General features: G+C 37.8%; 2 protein-coding genes across 3 annotated transcripts in view; both read left to right on the top strand.

Moving 5' to 3' along the window:
• The first annotated feature begins 3,292 nt into the window (after positions 1-3,292).
• LOC111565270 (serine/threonine-protein kinase pim-1-like) lies at positions 3,293-11,852 on the top strand. Its single transcript, XM_055018788.1, has 9 exons — positions 3,293-3,344; positions 3,453-3,547; positions 3,773-3,820; positions 3,894-4,115; positions 4,544-4,724; positions 4,842-5,015; positions 5,106-5,175; positions 11,327-11,542; positions 11,645-11,852. Exons 1-9 carry the CDS (start codon positions 3,293-3,295, stop codon positions 11,850-11,852), a joined length of 1,266 nt encoding a protein of 421 aa, XP_054874763.1.
• LOC111572926 (spectrin beta chain, non-erythrocytic 1) overlaps positions 11,405-27,191 on the top strand; it is a 192,966-nt gene continuing 177,179 nt past the window's right edge. For both annotated transcript variants that reach the window (XM_055018549.1, XM_055018548.1), the window contains exon 1: positions 11,405-11,542. The gene's annotated coding sequence lies outside the window, so the exon portion shown is untranslated. The remainder of the gene's footprint in view (positions 11,543-27,191) is intronic.

Raw genomic sequence — 27,191 nt, 5'->3', positions numbered from 1 at the left:
GTCTGTCTGGAAGGGCTTGTGGGAGAGAAAGAGAAAGTTTCTCCAGCCGTCCTCTCTGGCCGACACTTCGGCTGCCCACACACTCGTCCTGTTCACCGCACACACCTGAGTGGGTGCCGACAGCCAGCTGTTGCCAGGCAACAACGTGTTCAAGTTCAGTCCAACTTTACTGTGAAAGAAACGCTGACATTTAACACAAGCAGCATCTTTCTCTGTTTTTTTTGCTGCTCCGTTCTCTGCTTTTTACTATTTCAGTCAGACAGGCAGATTTTATTTGCTCTAAATGAAACACGGACACGAATTAGGATCCAGATAAATAAAAGTAAATCATCAAAATGTAAAGTAGAAACATTCTGAGGACGTTTTGATTTTGACAGTGCAGAAAGCTTGTATGTTCCTATAACTATACATCAGTTATTTATACAATTTATACGAGTGCATTTTATTTTGAAAAAACAGCAAGTTCCACCTCTGATCAGTATCTTTTGCCATCTTTGAGCTTTTACTTTGAAAGTGTATCAATCAGCCAATCAGCTTTGAGTCACTGGTTGGTCGTAGTGAGCAGAGCGGGCAGATTGATTATTAGACCCTCGAACAAACACTCAGTTCAAAAACTATAAAGCATATTTTAAAAATCGTACTGTGTATTGTACAGATCTGGTGGCGGGTTACAGAGACTCACTGTTTCTGATTGTCACATTAAATTTTGGAGCTCCAATGTAATGGGAGTCGATGAGAGTTTTGGTCAGTACACTCTGTGCTCTGAGGTGATTTCTGAAATAACTATAAGTCCGACAGCAATGAGACTCACACTGGGTGAAAGAGGACAAAAATGTCTACAGTGTATAAATTGTTCATGTAGAGGAGAAACTGTGGGAAGGAGACGCAGTTAACGGCACTTTTTCATAAAACGTTGGTCGAAATTTAGAACTCTGAACACAAATTCTCGATTTAAAAAAAAACTCTTAAAACTTAGACTGTGAGTGTATAAAAACCATGAAAGATATCAAAACATGGATGGACAGGAATAACATTTGTAGACTTGTGATTGCCTTAAACTTCGAAAAAAGTTTCTACTGTAAAATCTACCAGAACCACAGGGTTCCAAAGGTGGCTGGTTTTCTGCAGTTGTCCGGCCATATTCTCATTATTTCAATGGGGCTTTTTACACAGCTTTTTGCAAATACTGTAGAAACTTTATGATGAATCGCTACAAAAAGTCATTGAACACCATTCCTGATCATTCTGCATGCTTTGATATAAAGTTTGTATGAGGGTTTTGGTCGACATACTCTGTGCTCTGAGGTGATTTATGAAAAAAAAGCGTGAGTCTAATAGTAATGAAACTCACACTGGGTGAAAGAGGAAAAAAATGCCAACATTTTCATGTATAAATTGTTTGTGTACTTAAAAACTTAAATAGTGACTGTAAGGGCAAAATTCTCTTCATAAGATGGGAGTTGAAATGGTCCCGAAATAGAAAAGTATTGACACTAGTGTGGCAAAAATAGTTGTGTATTGATCTTTTAATGTGACTTTACATCCAGGGACTTTTGTTGTAAAAATGCTATTTAAAGAAAGCTTACTTTCTTGCTAATGCTAGCACACTAGCAGTTAACTCTCCAGCTTTCTGATGAAAATAAGTACAAAACAAATCTAGAAATACCACTCCATGAACCAAAAATATATTTTTTAAAGATTTCACAAGAAGATATTTGATGTGTAAAGCAGCAGTAAAATGTTCTGCTAGAGCTAGCATAAAGCCACCTTGATCAAAGCTAGCACAAGATTTTCAAAATTGCTTTTATTTGTTTTGTGTGTCTGTCTTATTTTTAACATAATGCTTTGAAAAGTGTTATTTAAATAAATATTAATTATTCTTAATGGTCTTTGCCTGCTAATGCTAGTGTATTAGCAGTTAGCTGACAAGTTTTCTGATGAAAACTAACCACGAAAATAAAATTCCTCTATGCACAAAAGGCCTGTTATTAAGACTGAATCCTCCTCATAGGATGGGAGTTGAAGTGGTACCAGAGCAGCAGAGCATTAACATTAGTGTGGCTAAAATAGTTGTGTATTCATCTTTCAAAGTGACTTCTGGATCAATATGAGGACATTTCAATCAGTAAGAAAATCACTCGGGTGACGTATGACTCATTTGAGATGTGACTTCTCAGTGGATAAACCATGTTTTTTCCAAATATTACACATACTGAATTTATTTTAAACACTAACATGTTCCGGAATCTCACTTGAAATGTCACCAATTGTGACCACATTCCACATTCCACATTCCGGTCAAAAACTCAGAAATACCTGCTGAGACTCCACTCAAGCACACAAGCTTTGGATACACATTAGCTGAAGTTTTGCTGAAGATTTCAAGTTTGGAAGTTGAAGAAATCCAACATGAACCAAGACACTACAAGGAAGAACAGCTGTACAGTCCATCAACCTGCTGGTTCTTCACAGGACTCCAGGACCAGGAGTCTAAAAAGGAAAGCCAGTCTGGACAGAACCAACAGCAGGAAAAGGACCAGAGTTTCTGAGCCGGTTGAACCTTCAACCAGTGGTTAGTGTAATGTTCACAACACTTAAAAAACAACATGAATTACCAAAACCAGTCTCCTGGTTTGTCCAGAAAACACTCCAGGCAGTTTTCTTTAGTAAAAGATTGTTCCAACACAAACTGATACCGACACCTGAGGTTTGTCCAACAACAGACAGATTAAACTTGGTTCAACTCAACTGTGCTGGTTTAGGGATTGAAATCTCAAAACCTGAACAAAGAAAACCTCAACTTTTCTTACCACTGTGTTGTTCTTCTCTGTAGATTTCATTCCTGTACCTTCTTTGAGCCAAGAAGATGAAGAGAAACCATCTTTCCACCCTTCTGACACCATCCCAGCAGACCCTGTTAGAGGTAAGCTGACTCAGTGACCATTAAGTTTGACTCAGAGTAGGAAAAAAACAGTTTTGATAAAATGTCCTTTAAAGAAATGTATTACTAATCGAAATCTATACATGTAATTGCACAAAGTGCAGTAAAATAAGCATCTCAATTTGTATTTTGGAGGTTTTCTTTCAAATAATCTGATACAAGATGTGTTTTGGGAGAAGAAAAACACCTCGGTCTCCAAAAGAAAGCCACCGTGTTTACTTCAACATATGAATTCCTTCTTAAACTTTATGTTCTACAGTGAACAGCGACCCATTAGAGGGCTGCAGTAAACATCGGCAGGGTGGGAAGAGGAAAGCTTCTGATGCTGGAGAAGGACCAAGCAGGAAGCAAATGAGGAACCAGGACCTGGTGGTGAAGGAAGACGAGGACAAGGATGAGAGAGGTCAGTTAGAGATGTAAAAATGAAGATTTCTGTCGTCACAGAATTCAGATCACATTTAACTTCGGTCTGACTGTTGCAGTAAAACAAAATATGTGTTTGTGTTTTTAGCTCAATTTGAGGCCCTGTACCAGGAGCAGTATCATCTCGGTGAAGGAGGATGTGGAAGCGTGTTTGCTGGCTACCGAAAATCTGATAATTTGCAAGTAAGTGAAGAAACCTTTGTTATATGGTTGTTTACAGGCTAAAATGCTCGTAAGACTTGTTATATGTGGTGAAAACAAAGCAGCAGTTGGATTTGTCTTGATTTGAACACAAAATGGTGCCACAAAGACACATAGTAACACTGTTGAATGATTTATTAGGAAATGTATATAAAGTTCTTTTCAACACAGTGAGTGTTAAACCAAAACTCAATTTGTGTCTTGCAGGTTGCCATCAAACACATTCCTAAAGACAGCACGTGCTACAAAGAGATGGTAAGTTTCCGACCCATTGTGTGTCCTGTTGAGCTTCTGTCCTTCGTCCTTTTAATGTGTTGTGATTTTTCAGGAAAAGAACAAGCTGCAGCTGCCTACAGAGGTGTTCATCATGTTAAAGCTTCATAATGTCAAAGCATCTGGATCGGTAGGGTCATCTGCTCCCATCGGCCTAGTGGACTGGTTCGATCTGAACCAGGAGTTGATCCTGATTCTAGAGAGGCCAGTCCCCTCCAAAGACCTGCTCATGTACGTCTGGGACAACGGAGCTTCGCCGGAGGAAGATGAGGCAAAGGTAGGTTCCCTGTTTCTTAAGTACAGACTTCTGTTTCCTCTGTTCCATGTAAATGTGGAAGAAATTCCACTGTTTTCTGAGCCATGCTGTACATTTGTCTTGGTATCCTGGTATCCTTTTCAATGACTAAAAGATGCTGTTTCCTAAAATGAGCTGCATCTGTCTAAAGGGATATTTTAGCCATTTAAGTTTGGTTTCCTCACCAAAACACTGATCTAACTCAAGTGTAAGACTATATATTTAATGGAAATCTCTTCTTCAAAGTTGGAGATCTTGCTGTGTTTGAGTTCTGGACAGTCAGTCATTGTTTGTGATTGGAGACTATCTGTAACAGGGTCTTCTGCAGGTGTATTATGGGTTGTTTATAGCATCAATCAGTCTGTTTGTAGCAGAAAACTTCATCGCCATCTTTGTTCCATCTCTCTCAGATCATCCTTAAACAGCTGATCGATGCCGCCATCCACCTGGAGAACACGAACATCTTCCACCGAGACATCAAGATGGAAAACATCTTACTCGAGACCGGCTCTGGCGTCCCACGTCTCCGTCTGATTGACTTTGGTTTGAGTTGTGTTGTGACGGAGAGCTCCTGCTACCAGGTCTTCTACGGTAAGACATCTGGTTACCAATCTGTGACTTTCAAACTAACACACTGTGAACTTTAACTTTCATTCTAATCAAGTTACAAACAACAAAAACCTAATTTCCTTCTTCTGTGTTTTGTAGGAACACCTCAACACATCCCACCGGAGTGGTACAGCACAAACACCTACACGGCTGGTCCCACCACGGTGTGGCAGATCGGGGTCGTGCTCTTCGACATGCTGCACAGACCCACCCGATTCGACACCACCAGGTTCCTCGACAACAAGCTGACAGTCAGCAGGAGCTTGTCTGAAGGTAAGAAGAAACAAACCTGTCAGCAGAAGTTAAACTGCTCATCGATCAGATGTACGAGTTTAACTTTCTTCTCATTTGTTTTACCTCCAGATTGTAAGGACCTCCTGCAAAAATGCTTCACTGAGAACCCTGAGCAGCGGCCGACGCTGAAGGAGCTCCGGTGTCACCCGTGGCTCCGATAAACAAACGGACAAACCACCAAATACCCACAAACGTCCAGCATAATTAAAGCCTGGATTATAGCCGATTGTATTTATGTATTCTGTACAGTATTGTTGTTGTAAAGTTTTTGCCATGTGGACACAAATTTTAATTTCTATATCTATATTGTATCTTTATTTCTTCATTGATTTTAAAAAAATACTAAAAAGTACAATGCACTTAAAGCAGAAGTCTGACCAGTTAAGAAGTCCAGCCCCCACCCCCAAATATTTATATTAATATGTAACACGAAAAAAAGAAAGAAAAGAAAAATAAGGACATTTATTTTAAAAAGAGTCTTTCGAGCGAACTGCTAAAATTAAAAAAGAAATGAAAAGTAAGGAAATTTAGTTAATTTAAATTTAAACTTATCAGTTGGGGCACGGATAGGTCAAGACACGTAGGCCCGTAGAAACAATGAAATTTAATGTTATTGTTACATTCACTTCAATTCAATTTTATTTATATAGCGCCAATTACAGGTCAAATTATCTCAAGATGCTTTACAGAACCCATATGCCTGAACCCTCAGAGCAAACCCTAAGGAGACAGTGGCAAGAAAAAACTCCCTTTTAACAGGGAAGAAACCTTGATCAGAACCAGGCTCTTTATGTGGGGGGACCCATCTGCTGCTGGCCGGCTGGTTGAAAGGGACAAAAGAGGTAGAGGGATAGAGGGGTGGAGGGGTAGAGAAGTAGAGAGGTAGAGAGGGGGAGGGATGGGAGAAGAGGATGGTGGGGAGCAGGGAACATATAACACACAGTTGGATACATGTATGATAAGCTAGATGATACGTACAAAGTACAAGCTAACATTGAGACTGATTCATAGTTTACTGTTATGATGTACGGCTCTGACATTAAATATACTACATATATAGCTGGTAGTAAAATTCAAACAGTATGTAGATGAGAATATCAAGTATAGTGAGGACGATGCAGAGTAGACTGGTGGAAATGGGCAGCTGGAAGCAGTGGGCTGGAGGAAGGTCAGCAGCAGCATCCCACAGGTGGAGACAAGGCCAGTTGGTGGGAGAACAACCACAGATCTGAAGCATCCAGCTCTGGGACACTTGGAGAAAGGACACAGAGAGAAACAGAGTGAGTGTAATGCAATAATGGTATATATAGTAAATACATAGGTATTTAGAGAAGGGCTCAGTGCATCAACAGTCGTCCCCCAGCAGCCTAGGCCTATAGCAGCATAACTAAGGGCAAAACTAAGGGATGTCGAAAGGGGAAGTCAGTTGTGCAAATGAAGTGCTTAATGGGAGTAAATGAGAGTTTTGGTCAATGCACTCTGTGCTCTGAGGTGATTTATGAAAAAAATGTCAGTCATACAGCAATGAGACTCACACTGGGTGAAAGAGGACAAATATGCAGACATTTTATGTATAAATTGTTCACGTGGAGGAGAAAATGTGAGAAAAAATTGAATATTGAGAATAAAATGTAAAATAAAAATTTAGAACTCAAAAAAACTTCAAAAAAAATTGTAAAACTTAAACTGTGACTGTGCAAAAACCATAAAAGACATAAAAACATAGATTTAGAAGATGAACATTTTAAGCCCTGTGACCGTCGCAAACTTCGAATGCAGTTTCTACTGTAAAATTTTCCAGAGCTACAGGCTCCCAGAAATGGATCGCTACTAAAAGTGAAAGCACGCCATTCCCGATAGTCGCACATTTTTACATGTAATTTGTGCATATAAAAAGCTGGTGGACGAGTTTGGTGCTGAAAATTGTGTCAGAAGAATTTATAATAAAAAATAGAAAACTTCCGAAGAAATTTTAAGCGTGCGAATGCAGCTTCTGCTGGTTAATTTCTCCTGCTATAATTAACCTGAAGTATATTAATACGTATAGTATAGCAATGTATGCTCAGTTTGCTTTAATGCTTCTACATTGAGACTTTCAGTGACACAGCAGGATTTGTGTTGCAGCTGCTGCAGGAGGAGAATCACCTCCATGACCTCTGACCTGCTCAAACACTGCCGCTGGACGCCTGTACGAGGTGTCTGGTGACGCTGTGATAATCCCACACACACACACACACACACACACACACACACACACACACACACACACAGATACACACACACACTGAGCGACAACACAACGTTCAAGGCCGGATCACATTCTGCACACTGCTGCACCGTTGGATGTCCTTCAGATCCACGGTGCTTCGTGCTCATTGTGCGACATGACAACAAGATTGCAAACACAACTCTGATCTGTTGTTTTAAATCTTTATTCCTGTTAAGTATTCAGAGTTTGTTGTGTTGATTAGACCAAACAAACACAGCGTCTCGCTGTTTAATTAGTTGCTGGTTGTCAGATTGAGTCTGAAGTAGCTGTCAGCTGTTGGAGAGGCAATCAACAAACACAAAGACACAAAATAACCACAAAGAGATGCTAAAAGGCCACACACAAGGCACATTATGACTCACAAAGAGTTGCATAAGTACAAAAAGATATTAAAGACACAAAATGACCATAAAGAGACACAAAACAACCACAAACAGCGACAACATAATTGCAAACGTGCACATCAGCTACAAAAACACACAAAACAGGAAAAAAACTTTATAGAGATATGAAGGTTACAAAATAACAATAAAAAGGAAGAACACCACAACGGACAACTGTGTTCACAAAAAGATGCAAAATGGTCAAACAAAGACCTAAATTGACCCCAAAGAAACACAATATGACCATAAAGAGATGTAATGACTCATAAAGACACAAATTACTTCAATAAGACAGAAAATGACCACAAAAAGACACAAAAAATAAGATAAAAACAACAGTGACTCACAAAGACAAATAAATACTACAAAAAGGATACAAAGCAACCATAAAGACCCACACACTTACCCCAAAGACACACAAAACAAACAGAAAGGGGCACAACGTGACCACAAAAAAGTTTCAAAACACTATAAAGATTAACAAAGACAAATGACTTACGTTCCTAAAGAAACACAAAATGCCGAAAACAAGACACACAATAATCATAATGCCATGAAAGGACATGAAATGACTAAAAAGTAACAAAGAAACACAATATGACCACAAAGAGACTCAAAATGACCATTAGGAGCAATAAAATGCACATACTAACTCACAGAGACACAAATTTACTACAGAAAAGACACAAAATGACCACAAAGACAAAAGATTACTGTAAAAAGACACAAAATTTTCAGAAAGATACAAAATTGCCATTGCCACAAAAATAACACAAAATGACCACTGAAAATGTAGAAGGCACATAATGATTGACAAAGACACATTACTTGAAAAATACACAAAATGATCACAAAGATACAGAAAGCTATTAAGAGATATAAAAGGAACATAGTAACTCACAAACACAGAAAATCACTAAAAAGAAGACACAAGATGACCATAAAGGCCCAGGAAATTATGACAAAAACATCAAGTTAGACAACAAAACTAGTGTAAATGACATATAATGACTCAGAGACATACAGTACTAAAAAAAAAGACAAAAGATAACCAAAACCAAAACAAAATGACCACACAAACATAAAACTACTACAAAATGACACTATATGATCATAAGACACAATGACCTCAAAGACACAAAACTATTACAAAAACGCTAAAACACCACAAAGTTACTTTAAACAGACTAAAAATGGAGGTGTGAGGCCTCCACACGTCCTCAGTTGTGTATTTTTAGCCACAAACAGCAGCTGCTTGTTGACGTTTCGTGTTTTTGTCATTTTAAAGTTCCTCCTGACCTGCAGCTCATCAGGTTCAGTGAGGTGTTGAGCAGATCTGTGCTGTGATGATTCATCAGTGGGAGCTTTACTGAGATCTGAGGATCAGCTGGACTCTCTGATCACATCAGAGCAGGGAACTTTCAGCTCTGAGGCGTTTTATTCCACTGTTTGGGCCGTTTCCGCTTCTTCCAGCGGCAGGATTGTGTTTTCACTGATTCATGCTGCTCCATGGAGGTCCTCAACAACTTTTGCAGTTTGGCATCACTGGGTCTCTGCAGACTCTCCCTCCTCCTGCTGCAGACTCTCCGCCTCTAACTCACACTTTGAGAGACGGAGTGCTTCATCTATTCACCAGCGCACTCCAGAGGCGGGTGGAGACAGACTGTGACTTTCATTTGAACAGTTATAAGGAGCTAAAATGATCATTTCTCCACTGGGAATATATCTTACGTGTGTTTTATTGGCTTTATGACCGGCATTATTATTGTTATTATTATAATCATTGTTACTATGAGTTTAATTTACACATAATATTAAGTTGGTGCAACTTTATTATATCAACTCAACCAATTTAAATAATGTTTGCAACTGTAAAGGATTTATGTAAATCAGTAAATTAGAGTTTATTAATTATTTTTAAAAATCTTGCAGCCATTTATTTAATCAAGTGGCAGGGAGAAGAACAATAGAAGAATTTTCTGGGAACTTAAAGAAAACTTTACCTTGAAAACATTACTGGAACTTTCTCAGAACGTTTTTAGAACATAAAAAAACTAGTTGGGTTGACTGAATATTTTGTTTGTGTAATGTCCTTAATTGGTTATTGTTATGTTGTGCAATAACCTGCTCTTTTACTATATACAGTACAATCTGGTTCTTGCACAGTCTTATCATACTGAATTAAATTAATGCATTAATGAATGAATGAATTAATTTCTGTTCTTTTACTGTATGCTGCCAACCCAGAGAGCTGCTAAACTGCCTTTTATTTTTGTCAAACAATGACAATAAAGATCTACTCTATTCTTACCTATATTTGGAAACTGGACTGTAATATATATATATATATATATATATATATATATATATATATATATATATATATATATATATATATATATATATATATATATATATATATATATATATATATATATATATATATATATATTTATATTTATTATTATTATTATTATTATTATTATTATTATTATTATTATTATTATTACAGAAATGATCTATTTTGCAGTTTTTCTGTGGACTGTAATGTTTAAAATAAATCCTCATGAATTAAATCAAGTTATTTGGATTAATTAATGACATTTCAGTCACAATGTTGACGCTGGACAACTGTACATCTGTTAAATGCTCCCATTCAAAATGTTAGAAATGCAAACAGTACAAAATATATAGATAAACAGAAGTACAAAAATATTAACTAAAAATATATACATAAGAAGAAACATATGAAATAAATGTACAAACAAAGTAGAAAAATATGTCCTAAAAATATAGACATAAATAGAAAAATATGTATTGAAAATGAACATGTATAGAAAAATATGAACAAAAGTAGGGAAATATGTCCTAAAAATATAAATGTAAGTAGAAAAATAGATCCTCAAAATATAAAAATAAGTAGAAAACTTATGTCCTAAAAATATAAACATAAGTAGAAAAATAGTTCCTCAAAATATAAAAATAAATAGAAAACTTATGTCTTAAAAATATAAACATAAGTAGAAAAATATGACGAAGGGCTGCACAGTGGTGTAGTGGTTAGCACTTTCGCCTTGCAGCAAGAAGATCCCTGGTTCACGTCCCGGCTTTCCCGGGATCTTTCTGCATGGAGTTTGCATGTTCTCCCTGTGCATGCGTGGGTTTTCTCCGGGTACTCCGGCTTCCTCCCACAGTCCAAAAATATGCTGAGGTTAATTGATTACTCTAAATTGCCCGTAGGTGTGAATGTGAGAGTGCTTGTTTGTCTCTGTATGTAGCCCTGTGACAGACTGGTGACCTGTCTAGGGTGTCCCCTGCCTTCACCTGAGTCAGCTGGGATAGACTCCAGCCCCCCCATGACCCTAGTGAGGATTAAGTTGTGTATAAATAACGGATGGATGGATGGAGAAAAATATGACCTAAAAATATCAACAAAAGTAGAAACAGTGTAAGCATAAATGTAAAATGTGCATTTAAGAAACAGACAAATAAACAAGTACACAGTGTAACTGTTGCTTTAAAACTCTTTTAAGCGGTGAAACCAGCTGGGTTGGTTATAATTCAGAGCACAGATGAGGTTCTTCAATCTTTCAGTCATTTGAGGTCATTTGCTGCCAGTTTGTTTTCATTTGGCTCAGCTCCGACGGCGCACCGCGGTGCAACAATCCAGCGCACCGGGCGCTGCAGTCCGGGTTGGGAGCGGGAGGGCGGGGTGAGGAAGAGGAGGAGGAGGAGGCTGGAGGATTTCAGGACTCGCCGCTGATGCTTGTTTTCGCTCCGAGCTCTCAGCACTCAGTCCGTCCGTCCATCCTTCACTCCGAGCGGGACTCTGCTGCTCTTCTGTCGGCCTCCAGGTGAGTGTTTGTCCGCTGCGTGCGCCTCCGGAGCTTTCCTCCTCTTCCTCCTCCTCCTCCTGGTACTGCGTGGGGTTTTGGCGTCATTGTGTTTTCGGGGAGCATCAACACGCACGACGCCGTGTGTCCGTGGCGGGGGGATGCGTGTAGCTGCTGGCCGGGCTGCGGGCTGCGGGCTGCGTGTTTCCGGTGTGACTGTCCGTGTGCACCACCTGTGCGGGTGTTGTGGAGCCGCGGCGGGCTGATGGCGCTCAGGCAGGCCGGGCAGGAGGCTCCTCTCCCGGCGGGCTCTGATCGTCCGTCGCGCTGATGAACTTGTTTGTTGTTGAGGCTCCAGAGCTGCTGGTTGTTTTGGTGTTTTGCTGTTTGTTTTCTCTGTGCTGGAGGTTTAGTTTGATGATGATGATGATGATGATGATGGTGAGGAGGATGATGATGGTGCAGGCGTGGTCCTGACCTCAGCCCCTCAGCACAAACACCACAACATCCCCTAATAGTCCTCTCATGAGTCCCTGCAGTGACCTTCCCTATACTTTCTCACTCTAACACTCCTTTCTGCAGCCAAATATCTCCATTTAGTGTCATTTTGGGTTAAATCTTTACGTTTTTGTGCTCCTGAACCACCCCAGAGTGGCTTTGGGCTCCTTTTTGTGCTTGTAAATAATGGAAAAAATGTGATTTTTGTGCAGTTTTGACCCCAGTATGAGTTGCTTTCAGTGCTCCTGCAGTGATTTGGCAGATTTTAAATGTGTTTCTAGCAGCTCAGAGGCTGTAAAATGAGGAGAATTGTGCTGCCGCTGCTGCTTTGAGGCGTTTTTCTTGTTTGCGCAGACCCGGTTTCAAATCCTGTAGAGCAATTATGTAATCAGATACAGACTGGACTGCTGCTTTCTCTCCTCCTCCCTCCTTCTCCATTTCTTTCCTCTAATCTTCCTCCTCATCATCCTCTTTCTGGCTGCTTTCTCCTCATTTTTTAGCTTCCTGCTCCTCCCTTTTAGAATACTTTCTGCTTCTGTCTTTTCTGCTCAGTTTGTGTCTCTGTTTTTTTCCCTTCATTCTCGAGGAAACATTTGGCGACTTGTTGACTGGATCCTTTCAAACGTCTCACCGAGGTGTCGGCTTCATTCTCAGACTCCTGCTGCTTTAACAGCAATCTGCAGTAAAACCAAAGACTGCACTGTTAAGTTTTGTCCTTTGAGTTTTAAGATCAGTTTGAAGACAGAAATGTTGACCTGTTCAGGGTTTTTGTGCTGAAATTGTTGAATTTTGTGCCACAGGAGGGTTGAAAGTCACATACTCTGACTTTCAGGAGCTAAAATTGAGCAAAAATCTGAAAATGTTGCAAGAAAATTGCAGGTTTAAGTTTGTTTTTGCTGTAGGGAAGCTTCAAAGTTACAACATTTCTGATTATATTAAATATAAAGTGTGTCACTGTCAGTTGTTTTCCACTAAGATCACATTCAACTAATCATTTATTCATCTTAAGGCCACATTTTTAATGATAAATGTGTTAAAATTGAGAAATCAAATCATGACTTTAACATTAAATTCATGAATTTCTGGTTGTTAATTAAGTCTCGTCCAATAAATTTCCATTAATTGTCTTTTTCTGTTCGTTTTATGCCTCCAGTAGTTTGAGATTAGTGGAATTAGCGACTTTGAACGCCTCCTTTTTGATGCACATCTCCTCCTCTTCATTCTCTGTTGGTTTAAAACCAAAATGTGCCACTAAATCCAGATGTTCATGTGAAGAAATACTCATTAAAATCGCTTCATTACTAGAAATTCCTTGAGAAAGACACGTTGAGGCGTAAAACCATCATAGAAGAAGGACAAACAAAACTATGTGAAAAAGTAAATGTTTTTAAAAAATGATTGTTTTTATACAGATTTGGACACATTTTCATATCATTTTGGACACAGTTTGGCTCATTTTGCTCAAGTCTTGAGTCATTTTGGACAATTTTTGCTTAAATTTTAACAAGTTTGAGTTGATTTTGGACAGAATTAAAATAATTTTGGATGAGTTTTGAGTCATGTTGGACAGTTTGTTTGTAATTTTAGACACGTTTTTAATCATTTTGAACACATTTTTCTGTCATTCTGGACAGTTTCTAAGACATTTTGTACAAATTTTGGATAAATTTTGAGTCATTTTGCACACATTGTGATTTACTGGCCGTGTTCTGAATGTCTTTGTGACTTTGTGATTGTCGGGCAACTTGATGCTATTTTGAGTCATTATGGACAGTTTCTGATTCATCCTGGACATTTTTTTTTATATCATTTGGGGCCATGTTTAAAACCATTTTGGAGATGTTTTTTGGTTTTGACAAAGTGTGAGTCGTTTTGGAATGGTGTATCTCCAAATCCTGTCCTCCATTTAATCCTGACCCATATCTGTGGACATAAATCACGTTGGCAATTTTGAGTCATTTAGGAATGTTTTGAGGCTCAAAAATGATCTAAAATTATTCAGAACTTTAACATTTTGGGCTAATTTTGAGTAATTTTGAACAAATTTCTATTATTTTAAGTTGTTAGGGACACTTTTGAATCATTTTGGACCATTTTTGAGCCATTTTGGAGAAATTTGACAGTTATTTGTTTTTTCCCTCAAATATTGAATCATTTTAGACAAACTTTGAGCAAATGTGAACATTTTTTCAAGCTGAAAAGACCTGCAGCTGTTCTAACAATAATCCATTTTCACATTTAGCGGCTGAAACTCACACATGTGAATAAGCAGATAGTTAGAAACCTGGATGAAGATCTTCCATGCTATTAGCAAAGCCTCTCTTCCAGTTGGAAAACTTCTAAAAGCAATTATTTTTGTAAATATCAGGTTTTGTTAAAAACTGCAGAGAACCATATTAATAGAAAATACAGCAGGTTGAAAAATGAGTGAAATACTCCTTTAAAAGACTGGTTTTGACAGGTTTAAATGTGGTTTTACTTGGGTTTTCTATACTAATGTACTATAGAAATTGTATCTAGAACCTGCCTTCAGCTAAAGAGTCTTACTGAAGACACCACAGAGTCGGTTTTTATTTTCTGATTGTCACGCTGCTCATACTTTATAAAGTTCTAAATCCTGTGCAGCTGTTTTCTAACAGCTGTCTGTATGTTTTTGTGCTCAGGTTGTCTGTTTGTGTTTACAGGTTTTTAAATTAGACGAGATGTGGAGAAAAGAACCGGAAGTTTGGAGGTTTTATGGCAAACATGGTTTTAATTTGGAGACACGAAACACTGAACACAGCGTCTTCACAAAGTTTCTATCCGGCTGTTTTCTGGACGATTAATTGTTAAATTACTTCCGGATTTGTCTGCAGGAGTTCGGTCTGTTTCCATCAGCAGGTTTGGATGTTTTGTTTGCTCTTAAATGTGGCTTTAATGCTGCTGCTGAAACGCTGATGGAGCTTCTGGGGGCCGTTTAGCTCCTCAAACTCGGAGGCGGCGATGATGACGATGATGAAGCAGGTTTGGCTCAGTGATGCAGATCAGAGCCGTAAATCATCGACTCGCTGCAGCGTCTCCAGCTTCATCGCTTTAACAGCAGCCTCATATTAAACCGAGGATTGTGTTTTCAGCTTCAGACTTCAGATCTGCACCGATTATATCACAAACTCCTGAGGAAACACTGCAAGATATCGTCTCATTACTGTTAAAAATACATAGATGTTCTGTTAACTCTGAAGAAGCTGCTCTGGAAACTGTAAAATAACTAATATAAGTGACTTAAAACACAAGATTTATAACATTGTTTAAATTTTTGAGCATGTTTTTGTAATTTTGGACAGGATTTTGGGTTATTTTGGACAAATTGCAAGTGGTTTTGGGCATGTTTTGAGTCATTTTCAGGGTAGTTTTGTCATTGTGGGCAAGTCTGAGTTATTTTGGATGAATTTTGGACCGATTCTAAGTCATATTGGACAAGTTCTGAGTCATTTCAGACACATTTTGAGCCAATTTGGAGTCATTTTGGACAAGTATTAAAACATCTGGACAAATTCCGAGTCCTTTTGAATTGATTTTTGGTCATTCTGGATGAATTTTAAGTCATTTTGGACAAATCTTAGTCATTTTGGACAAATGCTGAGTCATGGTGGACAGGTTTAGAGTAATTTTGGCAGAATTTTTTAGTGTAGTTTTGTCATTTTGGGCAAGTCTGAGTTGTTTGGATGAATTTTAAGTAACTTTGCACAGATTCTGAGTTAATTTGGGCAAGTTTTGAGTAATTTTATACAGATTTAGAGTCATTTTGGAAAGATTTTAAACCGTTTTGGAAAAATTTCAAATTTTTTAGACAGATTCTGACTTATTTTGGCAGATTCTAAGTCATTTTGGACAAGGTTAATAATTTGGGACAAATTTTGAGTCATGTTGGACATGTTTCGAGTCATTTAGACACATTTTGAGTCAATTCTGAGTCATTTGGACAAATTTTACGACATTTGGTAAAATTTTGTGTCATGTTAAGTAGATTTTGGGTCATTTTGGGTGACTTCAGAGTCATTTTGGACAGATATAGTGTAATTTTGTACACGTTTTGAGTCATTTTAAACTCATTTCAGTCATTTTACACAAAGTTAGAGTCATTTTGGAGACATTTTGAGCCAATTTAGACTAATTTTGAGTCATTTTGGACATTTTTTGAAGTTTTTTTAGACCGATTCTGACTTATCTCAGACAGGTTTTAAGTCATTTTGGACAAATTTAGTCAGTTTGGACAAATCTTGAGCCGGTTTGGACCTATTCTGAGTAATTTAGGCAGAATTTTGAGTCATTTGGTTGAATATCTGAGTACTCGGTGAACTTTGAGTAATTTTTGGACATATTTTGATAAGGTTTTAGTAATAAACTTTTATTATGTCTGACAATTTTTGGATTCATTTTGGAAGTGAAAATAAGTAATAAGTTATTTGAAAGACAGGAGTTAAAACATTCTTTTTAACCTTTCACGCATGTTTTTGTATTCTTGGACATGTCATTTAGTGGTTTACACAATATATTTGATGAAGACTGGATAAAATCAGGAAAACAGGAATTGAAAATAAAGTGATTCTCATATTTTCATGTTTGCTGCAGCGTTTCCTGTTGGAGAAATTCTACAAAATGTCACTTTATCACTACAGGATTCACAGAAACGTACTCCACTTTGGTGGCCAGAGCTTAAGTTTAGGTTGTAGAATAATAAGTTTGCAGGATAATTTCAGTCGTGCTTCACTTTGTGGTTGAACTTTAATCATCATGTTTTACATCTTCAGTCTTTCTTTGAGCTGCTTTTCTTTCTGTTTCTGTCTCTCTGTTTGTTTTTCTGTCTCCCTCCTCTCTTGTAAACAGATCTTTAAGTGTGTCTCTGGGTTAATTAATGCTGAAGTGTGTTGACAGACGTCTGCTGGTTCACTGATAAAAGACGACGACAAAAGTCTGCAGTCAATTTATCAGAAAATAAACGACTGAAGCGACAAAAATAACCTGTTAAAACACCTTTGATCCACCTTAGCATGCAAACGTTCAACTTCATCGTTCGTGATGTAACGCAGTGACTTTAGCCTTCAGCTGTTTTTATGGAGGATTTTGGTCACGAGTTCTGAGGAGTTTAGATCAGAGTTTGGCTGTAATCTGGATTATTTATGATTCTGACTAACTGATTGTTCAATGTATTCATCCTCTTAAACCCACAGCAGTTTTTGGTTGTTTGTTTGTTTGCTCCTGTCACAGTTTTAATCACTGTGAGTTCATTTTTCTTTGCAGTATAAAATTCTGCATCTCTATGGAAACAGAACAACCATGAAGAAGGAGAGAGACTCAGAAATGTCTTCTGGAACTTGGATTTGTTTGATTATTCATTTAAAAAAAAATAAATAAATAAAATAAAAAAAACAACTTCTAAAACCTCAAAACGTGTATATTTTTTTTCCAAGTTCTGCCTACACTACAACACAAATAAATAATGAACTATTTACGTGTTTAGTTTTGTTTTGACAATTGTCTCCCATCTGTTCTGTGTAAGCACAGCCTGCAGTTCAGCCAAAAAGTCCAAGAATTTTTCTCATGCGACTGTTGGTCGTAGCTGAGTCATTAAAACTTTAGCAGTTCCACTGAGCAGCGTAGAATTTTTTGTTTTTTACAAAATTTGGTTTGAGCAAACAGTTTATTTTTGTCAAGTTTTTTGAATAAGTGAAATTTTTCAAAGCTTAGTTTTTTGTTGAGGTTACAGATGAGTAGTTCAAGAAGTGTCAGAAAGTAGAAAATCTGACAATTCTTCCTGTCAGGTTTCAGTTTTTGCAGGTTCTTGCTCTGATTAAGGTGTATTTTGTGTGTTTATCTGTATTTTGTTTTAAAGTAACTTTCTTTTCAAACCAGCCTGCAGATTTTCAGATTCGGAGGAATGATGGGGACAAAATTCTTGGTGGAATTTAGTTTGAAGGACATTAATTTAATTTTTTCACATAAAGGGAAAGACAGAAAGGTATGCATAATTTCTCCCTCAAAAGTTTCTTTATCTTTTTAAATGGCCCTGAATGTCCTGTTGGGAGCCACTAACTTGAATTTGAATTAAACTGAGCTGTTGGGAGCAGTAAAACATGACATTTAGTTGTAATTTCTACATGTTGCTCTAAAACATTCAACTTTTAATTCACGTTCCTCATCTGCATGGTGATTGCAGAAGCTTCACAGCAGCAGGAGCTTAAAGATAGAGGATAAGTGAAGGATATAAATGAATAAAGGGGTGAATTGTGCCTTTAAGAGCAGCAAGCAGAGCTGTGTTTTCAGAAACGAGGCCAGTCGCTGTTTGTCGTCCTGTTTTCAGCTGCAGACCCTCGACTCAGCTCCCACCTTCACTTACTCTTAACCTTCATCCGTCCTTTTTCTCCTCTACTCACTGGACAAAATGAACGTTTGCTGATGTTGCTGTTATTTGAAAGAAAAAGTAAATGTTTATTAAGAGCAGAAAAATACTGCAAGATGTCAAATACTTTGGACTGTTGTTTTACAGCTTTTCTCAATTTTGTTGAAATACAAATAACTTGTAAAATCACTAAACAACAACAAAATAAATAAAGATGTTAAGCATGAAAAAACTGCCTGTAACTGTAAATAACATCTATATCAAAACTTTGTATTTTGGCAAATTGTTGCAAACATAAAATTGCAGTATTTAACTGTACATCAGATAAAATGATGTAATTATTTTGTAAAATGTTCAAAGTTATCTGATTTGGAAAATTATGTATATTAAAAACTGACAAATGGTACATCAACTTTAAGCTGCTTTTTTCTCAGTTATGTTGAATTTAGAGATAATATTTCTTAAAATCACGAAAAACGTGATAATTTACATATATACATATTTTTAATGCTAAAAAGCAGGCCAAAGCTGTTCACATTAAAACAACTTTTTTCTTTTGCAGCATTTGACTGTAAAATTACAATTATTTTACCGTGTTTAAAGCAGCAAAATTAGGACTATTTTGAAGATATTTGTTGAAAAAAGGGGTGTCAAAAGCTCATTAAGAATTGATAAATGGTAAATCAACAATCAGTTATTATTTTGTATAATTTTTCCCTGTTTTGTGAACTCATGAATATTGACTATTAAAATCACAGAAAAAATATTAATTGACATGTTGACTGTAAAAAAAACAAACAAAAAGAGCATACTGTACCTAATGTCTAGGCAAATTTAAATTTTAAAATTTTTCTGATGCCCTTGGTGCCAGATTTTCATTGTTTATTCCACAAAATTTTATTTACAGTGCTCCTCCATATTTTTTTCATCTTGTACTTCATGTATTCCTGATTTTTAAAGCACATTTCCATCTGAAGTGAATCACTGCAGTGTTGAAACATAAACTAATGAAACTAGAATGCTGCTCACAGTGAGTTCAGGGTTCTAACAGCTCGGTTTTAACATCTCAATCCTCCTTCATGACTCCGAGGATTAAGCCGGGAGAGTTTTGGATGGAGGAGGAGAAAACTTCACGTTGAGGCCCTGGATGAGGGTGAGGAGGGGGAGAGTGATGGGAGACATTCGTGGGAAAGGAGGGAGTGGAGGGAGGAGAGAAGTGGATAAAGGAGGGAGGAGGACAGGAGTTAAACATACCAGCTGAACAGCCTCCCTGGAGGCGGCGATGGAGGAATGTTCTGGAAAATGTCCAGCGGACAGGAAGTGGAGCAGTGCGACAGAGAGGAGGAGGTTTGTTTCCCAGCGGCGAAGCTCCGGCTAAATATAGAGGATTCAGTTCGACCATCACCTTCAGAAAAACACTGCAGATCTACAGGTCGGGTTTAGTTTAACCTGTTTACAGACAAATCAGCTCCAGATGAAGAGGTTAATGAGTTCAGGATCTTATTTAAACCAGTTTCAGTGTCATGAAGATGGCTGTTTTAACCTGCTAGATCACCATGGTAACTGACACTGTACAGATATATCTCCATGGTAACTGATGCTGCACAGATATATCTCCATGGTAACTGATGCAGTATGGATATATCTCCGTGGTAACTGATGCAGTATGGATATACCTCCGTGGTAACTGATACTGTACAGATATATAACTGTGGTAAATGATGCAGTACAGATATATCACCTTGGTAACTGATGCAGTACGGATATATCTCCATGGTAACTGATATTGTACAGATATATAACTATGGTAACTGATACTGTACAGATATATAACTATGGTAACTGATATTGTACAGATATATAACTATGGTAACTGATACTGTACAGATATATCTCCATGGTAACTGATACTGCACAGATATATCTCCATGGTAACTGATACTGTACAGATATATCTCCATGGTAACTGATACTGTACAGATATATCTCCATGGTAACTGATGCAGTACGGATATATCACCTTGGTAACTGATACTGTACAGATATATCGCCATGGTAACTGATGCAGTACGGATATATCACCTTGGTAACTGATGCAGTACAGATATATCTCCATGGTAACTGATGCAGTACGGATATATCACCTTGGTAACTGATGCAGTACAGATATATCTCCATGGTAACTGATACTGTACAGATATATCTCTGTGGTAACTGATGCAGTACAGATATGTAACTGTGGTAACTGATGCTGCACATATATATCTCCATGGTAACTGATGCTGCACAGTTAACCTCCTCTTTAGGAGATTCTTTTAAGAGTTTGAAAGTTAAATTATCTGTAAAAAGTTCCTTTTTTTCCTGTGTGAAAATTAGGTTTACTGCTCTACATTTGAAAAAACAGATTCTTCTTGCAGACATTTTTTTTGACTTGTATTGACGCGTAAATCAATGCTTTCTTCGGGAAAACATATAAAATAACAGTGAATTCTTAAAAATAATGCTACAATTTAAAGTAAACAGTAAAAACAAAAAACTATGTATATTTTATGTTTTTAATATATGGAATTTTTCTCTCAAATAATGGCAAATGTCTGTAAAATAATCATATTTTTGCGGATTTAAATACAGTCAAAATAATAATCTAATATTACCATTAAACATTGTAAAATTACAGATGACTTTTTGTGAAAATACAAATTTTTGATGTCAATGTTGTTGACAGGTTTGAGCAGTTTGTGTGATTATTAATTAACATGTGAATTAAGACTTTTTTCTGTAATATTTTTTGTTAGCGAAAAAGAAAAATCTTCAAAATAACTTACTACTTATTACTTTACTTTTTCATGGTGTCAAGAGTTCGTCTAAATTGGTTTTCGTGTAGTAAAATGGAGCATTCAAGTAAAGTTTTTAAAGAAAAGCCAGAACCAGATTCTGAGAATTTATCTCCACATGTCAGATATTTAATTAACCGAAGACGTCTGGACAGTTTATCTATGGACGTTTTTTCAAGCAGACAGAGTGACGTCTTTTTAAGGAAGAATTTAAGGTAAATGTTGAGTGAATCCCAGCAGGATTCTTCTGTTAGTGTAAAAACTGCATGTCTGAGTTTTTTTCCTGAGTGAAAAATGTGCGTGGGAGCTCACACATACATGCAGATATCAGTGAGGCATGTTTGAACTGTCTGTTTGTGATCCTGCCTCTCTTCACTGTTGCGTTGTGATTGTGTTTACATAGCTGGGTCACATGGAGGTGAACAGTTCAACCTTAGCAGGGGTCAAACACTCACGAGGCAACTTCTGCTGCTCTTCTTTTGTGTTTCTCTCCCTCTTTCCACACATTAAGATTCAGAAAAATCACGTCAATGCTTGTATTTTTTCTTCACGTTGAGGGATCAGCAGGAGTGAGATTTATATTTTCCTCTGGTTCTCATGGGTTTAATGAGATCGTAAATGGAGTTTTTAAAAGGTGTCGGAAGCCAAAACTGATCATGAAAGCTGCTCGGCTTGTAAACGTTCATGTGAATTTCCACCCAAAGAAGAAGAAGAAGAAGGAAATCCATTCGAGCTGCAGCTACACACCCGCAATATCTCATGAATAAAATATGCGAACAGAGTGTTTATGAAGACTCTGCGCTAATTTGCAGTGGGAAGCGTTTTTCCATTTGCTTGCGTCCAAAAAAGAGAGCTGCTCAGATTTGTCGGTGTTTTCCCGATGGAGGAGAAATCAGAGCACTTGAACGCAGCACGAGAGAGAAGAATCTCTGACTTTGAAGCAGACGTTGTTTGAATTTGTGATGAGTTTCTCCTCTGACGTTTAACTTCCATCGCCTGCTCGGTCCGATCCGAACACTCTGCACTTTGAGCTGCTGCATAATTAGTTTTACAGACGACTGATGAGGCAGCAGAAAGCTTCCAGAGAAGGTGAGATTCAGAGCAGCACAGATCAGTTGAACGGCTCGAGTATAAATCCATATCGAGTCGTGTTTCAGCTTTTCTAAAATGTTCTGCAAATCCCGGTGTTTTAAAGAAATCTGAGCCTTTCTGCTTAACCATATATTACTCTTACTGTTTAATACAGTAGCTATTAGAGGAAGCAGTCTTTCGGATTATAGGCAGTTCCATATTGACAAATAGAGGTGTAGCTAGCAATGGGAACCATGACAAAGAATCCTGTAGCAGTTAATGACCTCCGGCCAGAGCAAAATGTCAAGAAAGGTAGATAGCTGATATACAATAAATGTTTTATGTTAACAGCATATGATAGCAGAGAACCTGATTCATTACTAGAATATTTCATTAATAATGAATACTATAGTTGAATATGTACAATAGAAATAGGAGTGGTGATGTTCTCTGTTTACTGTGTGATCGACTGATTGAAATCGAACAGTTCGTCTCCTCTTCTCCTGCAGTTTCTTCTGCTGTTCTTCCGTTTTGTTAATCTTATATCTGTTCTATCATGTTTTACCCACCACGGCCCAAATACGAAAATCTTATTAGTTACTGTTTTCCAGGGTAATCTCTAGCTGTGTCCTAACTCAACTGTTATGTTAGCATGACTTTAGCTACAGTGAAAGCAGCTAGGGTCCTGATGTGTGGAGATGGCTGTGATTCTTGTTCAGTTTCAGAGATGTGTCTGTCAGATAGAACAGACTGTTGAAGTTAATCTGACTTGGGGAAGACATTACTGTACTCCAAATAGTGTTAGCACAACATGCCTCTTAGTTATAGCATTAGCCTAGCACCATCAGCAAAGTATGTTTCAGTTGCACTGACAGCAACAGCTGAATTATTCTGGTATTATCGGTGTAACAGGGAAACTGGTCATGCTTGTGTAAAATGGTTGTGTTTATAACTTCAGAAACATTTGCCATTTACCTGCTAATTTGCCAGAGCTGCTACAGTCTGCTAATGTGCTCGTCTTTCTCTCTGTGTAAACAGTGGCTTTTTGTAATTGGCTGTTGCTTGTGACATGTAACCAATCAGATCGAGCTGTGGGCAGGACTTTGCTTGATGCCACAGAGTACAGACGGAAAAAGGAAGTAGAGCATTAAATTTATTTTATCGGTGATCAGATAATAAAATAACAATATTGATAATCAATAAAATTCAGAATATTAGCCCTGATAATCAGTTAGTACCTACTAAAAACACACACAGTTCAGTTACACTCTGTTAAGGGCTGAAATTCACATCCACTTTATGAACACACAGACTGTGATAGTATCATGACGCATCGCCCACATGTGTTTGCTTAAATCATCACATCAGACACACACACGCACACACGCACACACACACACATGCACACACACAATGCACTTTACGTTGACCTTCAGCAGGACTCCATTTAATTTGATTTCCATGTAGCCGAAGGCGTTTCTCTTTCTGACACACAGACACACACACACACACACACACACACACACACACACACACACACACACACACACACACATTCCTAATGAATGAAATGTTTTGTCTGAGGTCTCCAGATGTGGTGAGACGTCACATCTGTAATGTGTGTGTGTGTGTGGGTGTGTGTGGTTTGTTCCCCTGAGACGATAAAGTTGTGTTAAGGTTGCTGGTTCAACTACCTAAATGAATGTGTGTCCTGCCTGACCTGCTCGGCATCATGGGAGCTTAAGGGAGAAACTCTGAACAAATGGATTCAGTTTGAGGTCAGTCGAGGTCAAAGCTGTGTGTCTCTCAATTGTGTGTTTGTCCGTTTTATGTGTATTTTTGTGTGCTTCTCCGTGTTTTAGCTGTGTGTGTTTTCAGTTGTGTGTTTCAGATGTATGTGTGTTTCAGCTGTGTGTTTATTTCTGTTGGAAGCTGTGCATTTGTGTGTGTGTTTCAAGTGTGTGTTTTTGTGTGATTCAAGTGTGTATTTGTGTGTGTGTTTTGCAGCTTTGTGTGTTTTCAGTTGTGTTTCTCAGCTGTTTCAGTGTGTTTATGTGTTTCAGCTGCATGTTTGTGTGTTTTCTGGTGTGTTTGTGTGTTTCAGCTGTGAGCTTGAGAGTGTACTTCGAGTGCGTGTCTCTGTGCATTTGAGCTGTGTGTTTGTGTGTGTGTTTCAGATGTGTTTGTGTGTTTCAGCAGTATGTTTGTGTAATTTTTTGTGAGTTTGTCAGAGTTACTACTGTGTCTTGTGTGTGTTTCATTGTGTTTCATTGTGTATATATTCACACACAGCGTTGTGCGTTCAGCCCGAGGCGTTGCTGTGTTGCTGTCACAATGAGGGTGGAGTTTTCAGGCAGACACTGGGAGGAAATGAGTGATTAGCTGAAACTGGAACGCTGCCGCTAGGCTCTGAACCTGCAAACTGTCTGAGGCTGTGTTCAACAACAACATGTGTAACTATCAGGTCAGCAGCAGAGTCCAGGCTGGAAAACACACAGTTGTAGTTATTGATTATGTTCACGACTGATTAATCTGCAGGCTGATTAAACCCAACGTTTCCACTTAGGCAGCTTCAGCTTTTGTTACAGCCACGTCATGTTTACATTTAGCTTTGGTTGTTGCACTTGAATGCCACATTTCATTACATTTTGTTTTGATTTTAAGTGGAAATATTCAGCATCATTTTACATATAACATTCATTCTAAAGTGTTTTTAGTCCTTTAATATTTAGTATCTGCCAGGACAGTCTACCAATCTGATACTATTTTTCTGAAGTTTTAAAATGAGCACAGTGTTTATACTTGACAGCTAAATAGCTCTACATTGCATAAAAAAATACATTTCTGCATCCAAGTCGTTTGTTAATGTTACATAGGTGGTCAGGATACTTGTTGTGAAGCTTGGTCAGGGCACTGTTTGAAATCTGGTGCAGAAAAATAGCATTTCCAAAAGACGACGAAAACCTGTTTTTCTCTACATGCATGTCAGAAAATGTGTTGTAGGTTAGCTGTAGTATCTTGTTGTTCCACCAGGTGGCGCTTCATACTGTTTAATACTGGAGAGACCAGATCAGGTGGTCACTCATACGACGGGTAATTCATGTTGGCAAGCAGAGAGCATTTTAAGGGTTTAGCTACCTATGGGCACCATGACTGAGACTTCTGTGGTAGTTAATGCCCTCCAAATGATCCTGGTGTATTTTATGTGAAATGTAATGCCACGATTTGTGCTTTTCCTTTCTATCACCCATATACACACGTGTTTAGTTTATTATTTTTTTTTAAATAATTCTGTTAAACCACAGTTCAAAAGCAATGTCTGATTTTCACTGGTTAATTTTCATAGAATTTTTATTTATTATTGCTTTTGTCAGATTCAAATTATTTCTGTGACCATTGTGGGTTTTTCTTTCATTAACCGAGGGGTACCAACAATTTTGTCCATGTGTGTAACAGGAAGTAAACAAAACATGGAGCTTAGATTGATGCGAATCCTTGAAGTTGGTGTTAATATTTGGGGTTTGCACTGGATGTAACCCTTTTTTTTGTTTTTTTTTTGTTTGTTTGCTCCTGTCACATTTTTCTTCACTGTGGTTCATTTTTCACTGCAATATAAAGTCCTGCACCTCTATGAAAACAAAACAACCATGACTAGAAGGAGAGAGATTTCAGAAATATGTCTTTTTTTTCTTTTTTTGTAAATTCACACAGTTACAATGCCATAAAGCATGAAAAAAAATAAATTAAACTAGTTTCTTTATGCCATCCAATTAAACAAGGTGCAACCAACATGGCAGATCATTCAAAAACAGGCTAATGAATATGAGCAGCTGGTCTGTTTTGAGTCTGTTGTTATCATTTTAGCATAATTTAACCTGGTTCAAATGACTTAATATGCTGCAAATACTAGCTTTTTATGTTGATTTAGAGTTCGTATTTACATTTTACAAACAAAATACTGAATCCGTATGTTAAGGTCTGATTAATCATTAATGGAAATAACATGTAGTTGCAGCGCTAAGGGTTAAAAATACCAACTGATGTTTGCTAATATGCAACATGTGACCTGCAGTTAGAAAATGCAGGTTCTGATCAGTTAATAAACTGTAAATACTCACTTTTTATGTAGGTTAAGTTAATTTATAAGGCTGTAGCTAGAGTGAACTCATTGCACTGTGGCATGTTTTTTCCCACAATGACTGATTGATTGGTTGAAGAGCAGCTCCGATGTCATTCCACCAACATTTTCTTTTTTTGGATGCAGCTGTAGTTCCAGATTAGCTGCTCTTTTTCCACCATAAAGCCGACTCTGAAGCAAGCAGAAGCACTAAAACAGCATTTTTTCTGCTCCCAAATCCAAAACATTCAACAATTTTTGAACATTTTTTGATGTTTTATTGTTTCATTCTTCGGTTAGAACTTCTAGAAACGAGGCTGTTGGTGTTTTTTTTCCACTTTGTGAGTGTCGTCACATGAATCCTCCTCAGTGTCTTCAGTGATTTGTGTCATAACTACATGTCGGTTACACAACGGAGTGAGTCTCTGTGATCCGGCTCGTAATAACTGAGCCCTGACGGTTTCTAGAAGACGATTCCTGGAAGCCGAGATCAGAATGTCAGTTGGACCGACTGTAGTTTGCGTTGTATCTCCTTTTTTTTTTTTTAACTGTTGCTATGACGGCAGAGAGGCTTACATCATTGACCTCCACCCTTCTCATCTCAAGGGCAGAGCTGTAACACAACCCTGGTGACTTCATTCATTACATTACATCTGTGTGTGTCTAGTGTGTGTGTGTGAGTAGAGGGCCTGTTAAAGTGTGTCCGACCTCGTGCATGTGAGGTTTTTATGACCAAAATAAATCAGTCAGCGCCGTCTGTGCGTTTTCTTA

Source organism: Amphiprion ocellaris, chromosome 16 (assembly GCF_022539595.1).
Source record: "Amphiprion ocellaris isolate individual 3 ecotype Okinawa chromosome 16, ASM2253959v1, whole genome shotgun sequence".
Classification (NCBI taxonomy): Eukaryota; Metazoa; Chordata; class Actinopteri; family Pomacentridae; genus Amphiprion; species Amphiprion ocellaris.
The sequence above is the reverse complement of the archived record's forward strand: the minus strand, read 5'-3'. Positions and strand labels throughout refer to the sequence as shown.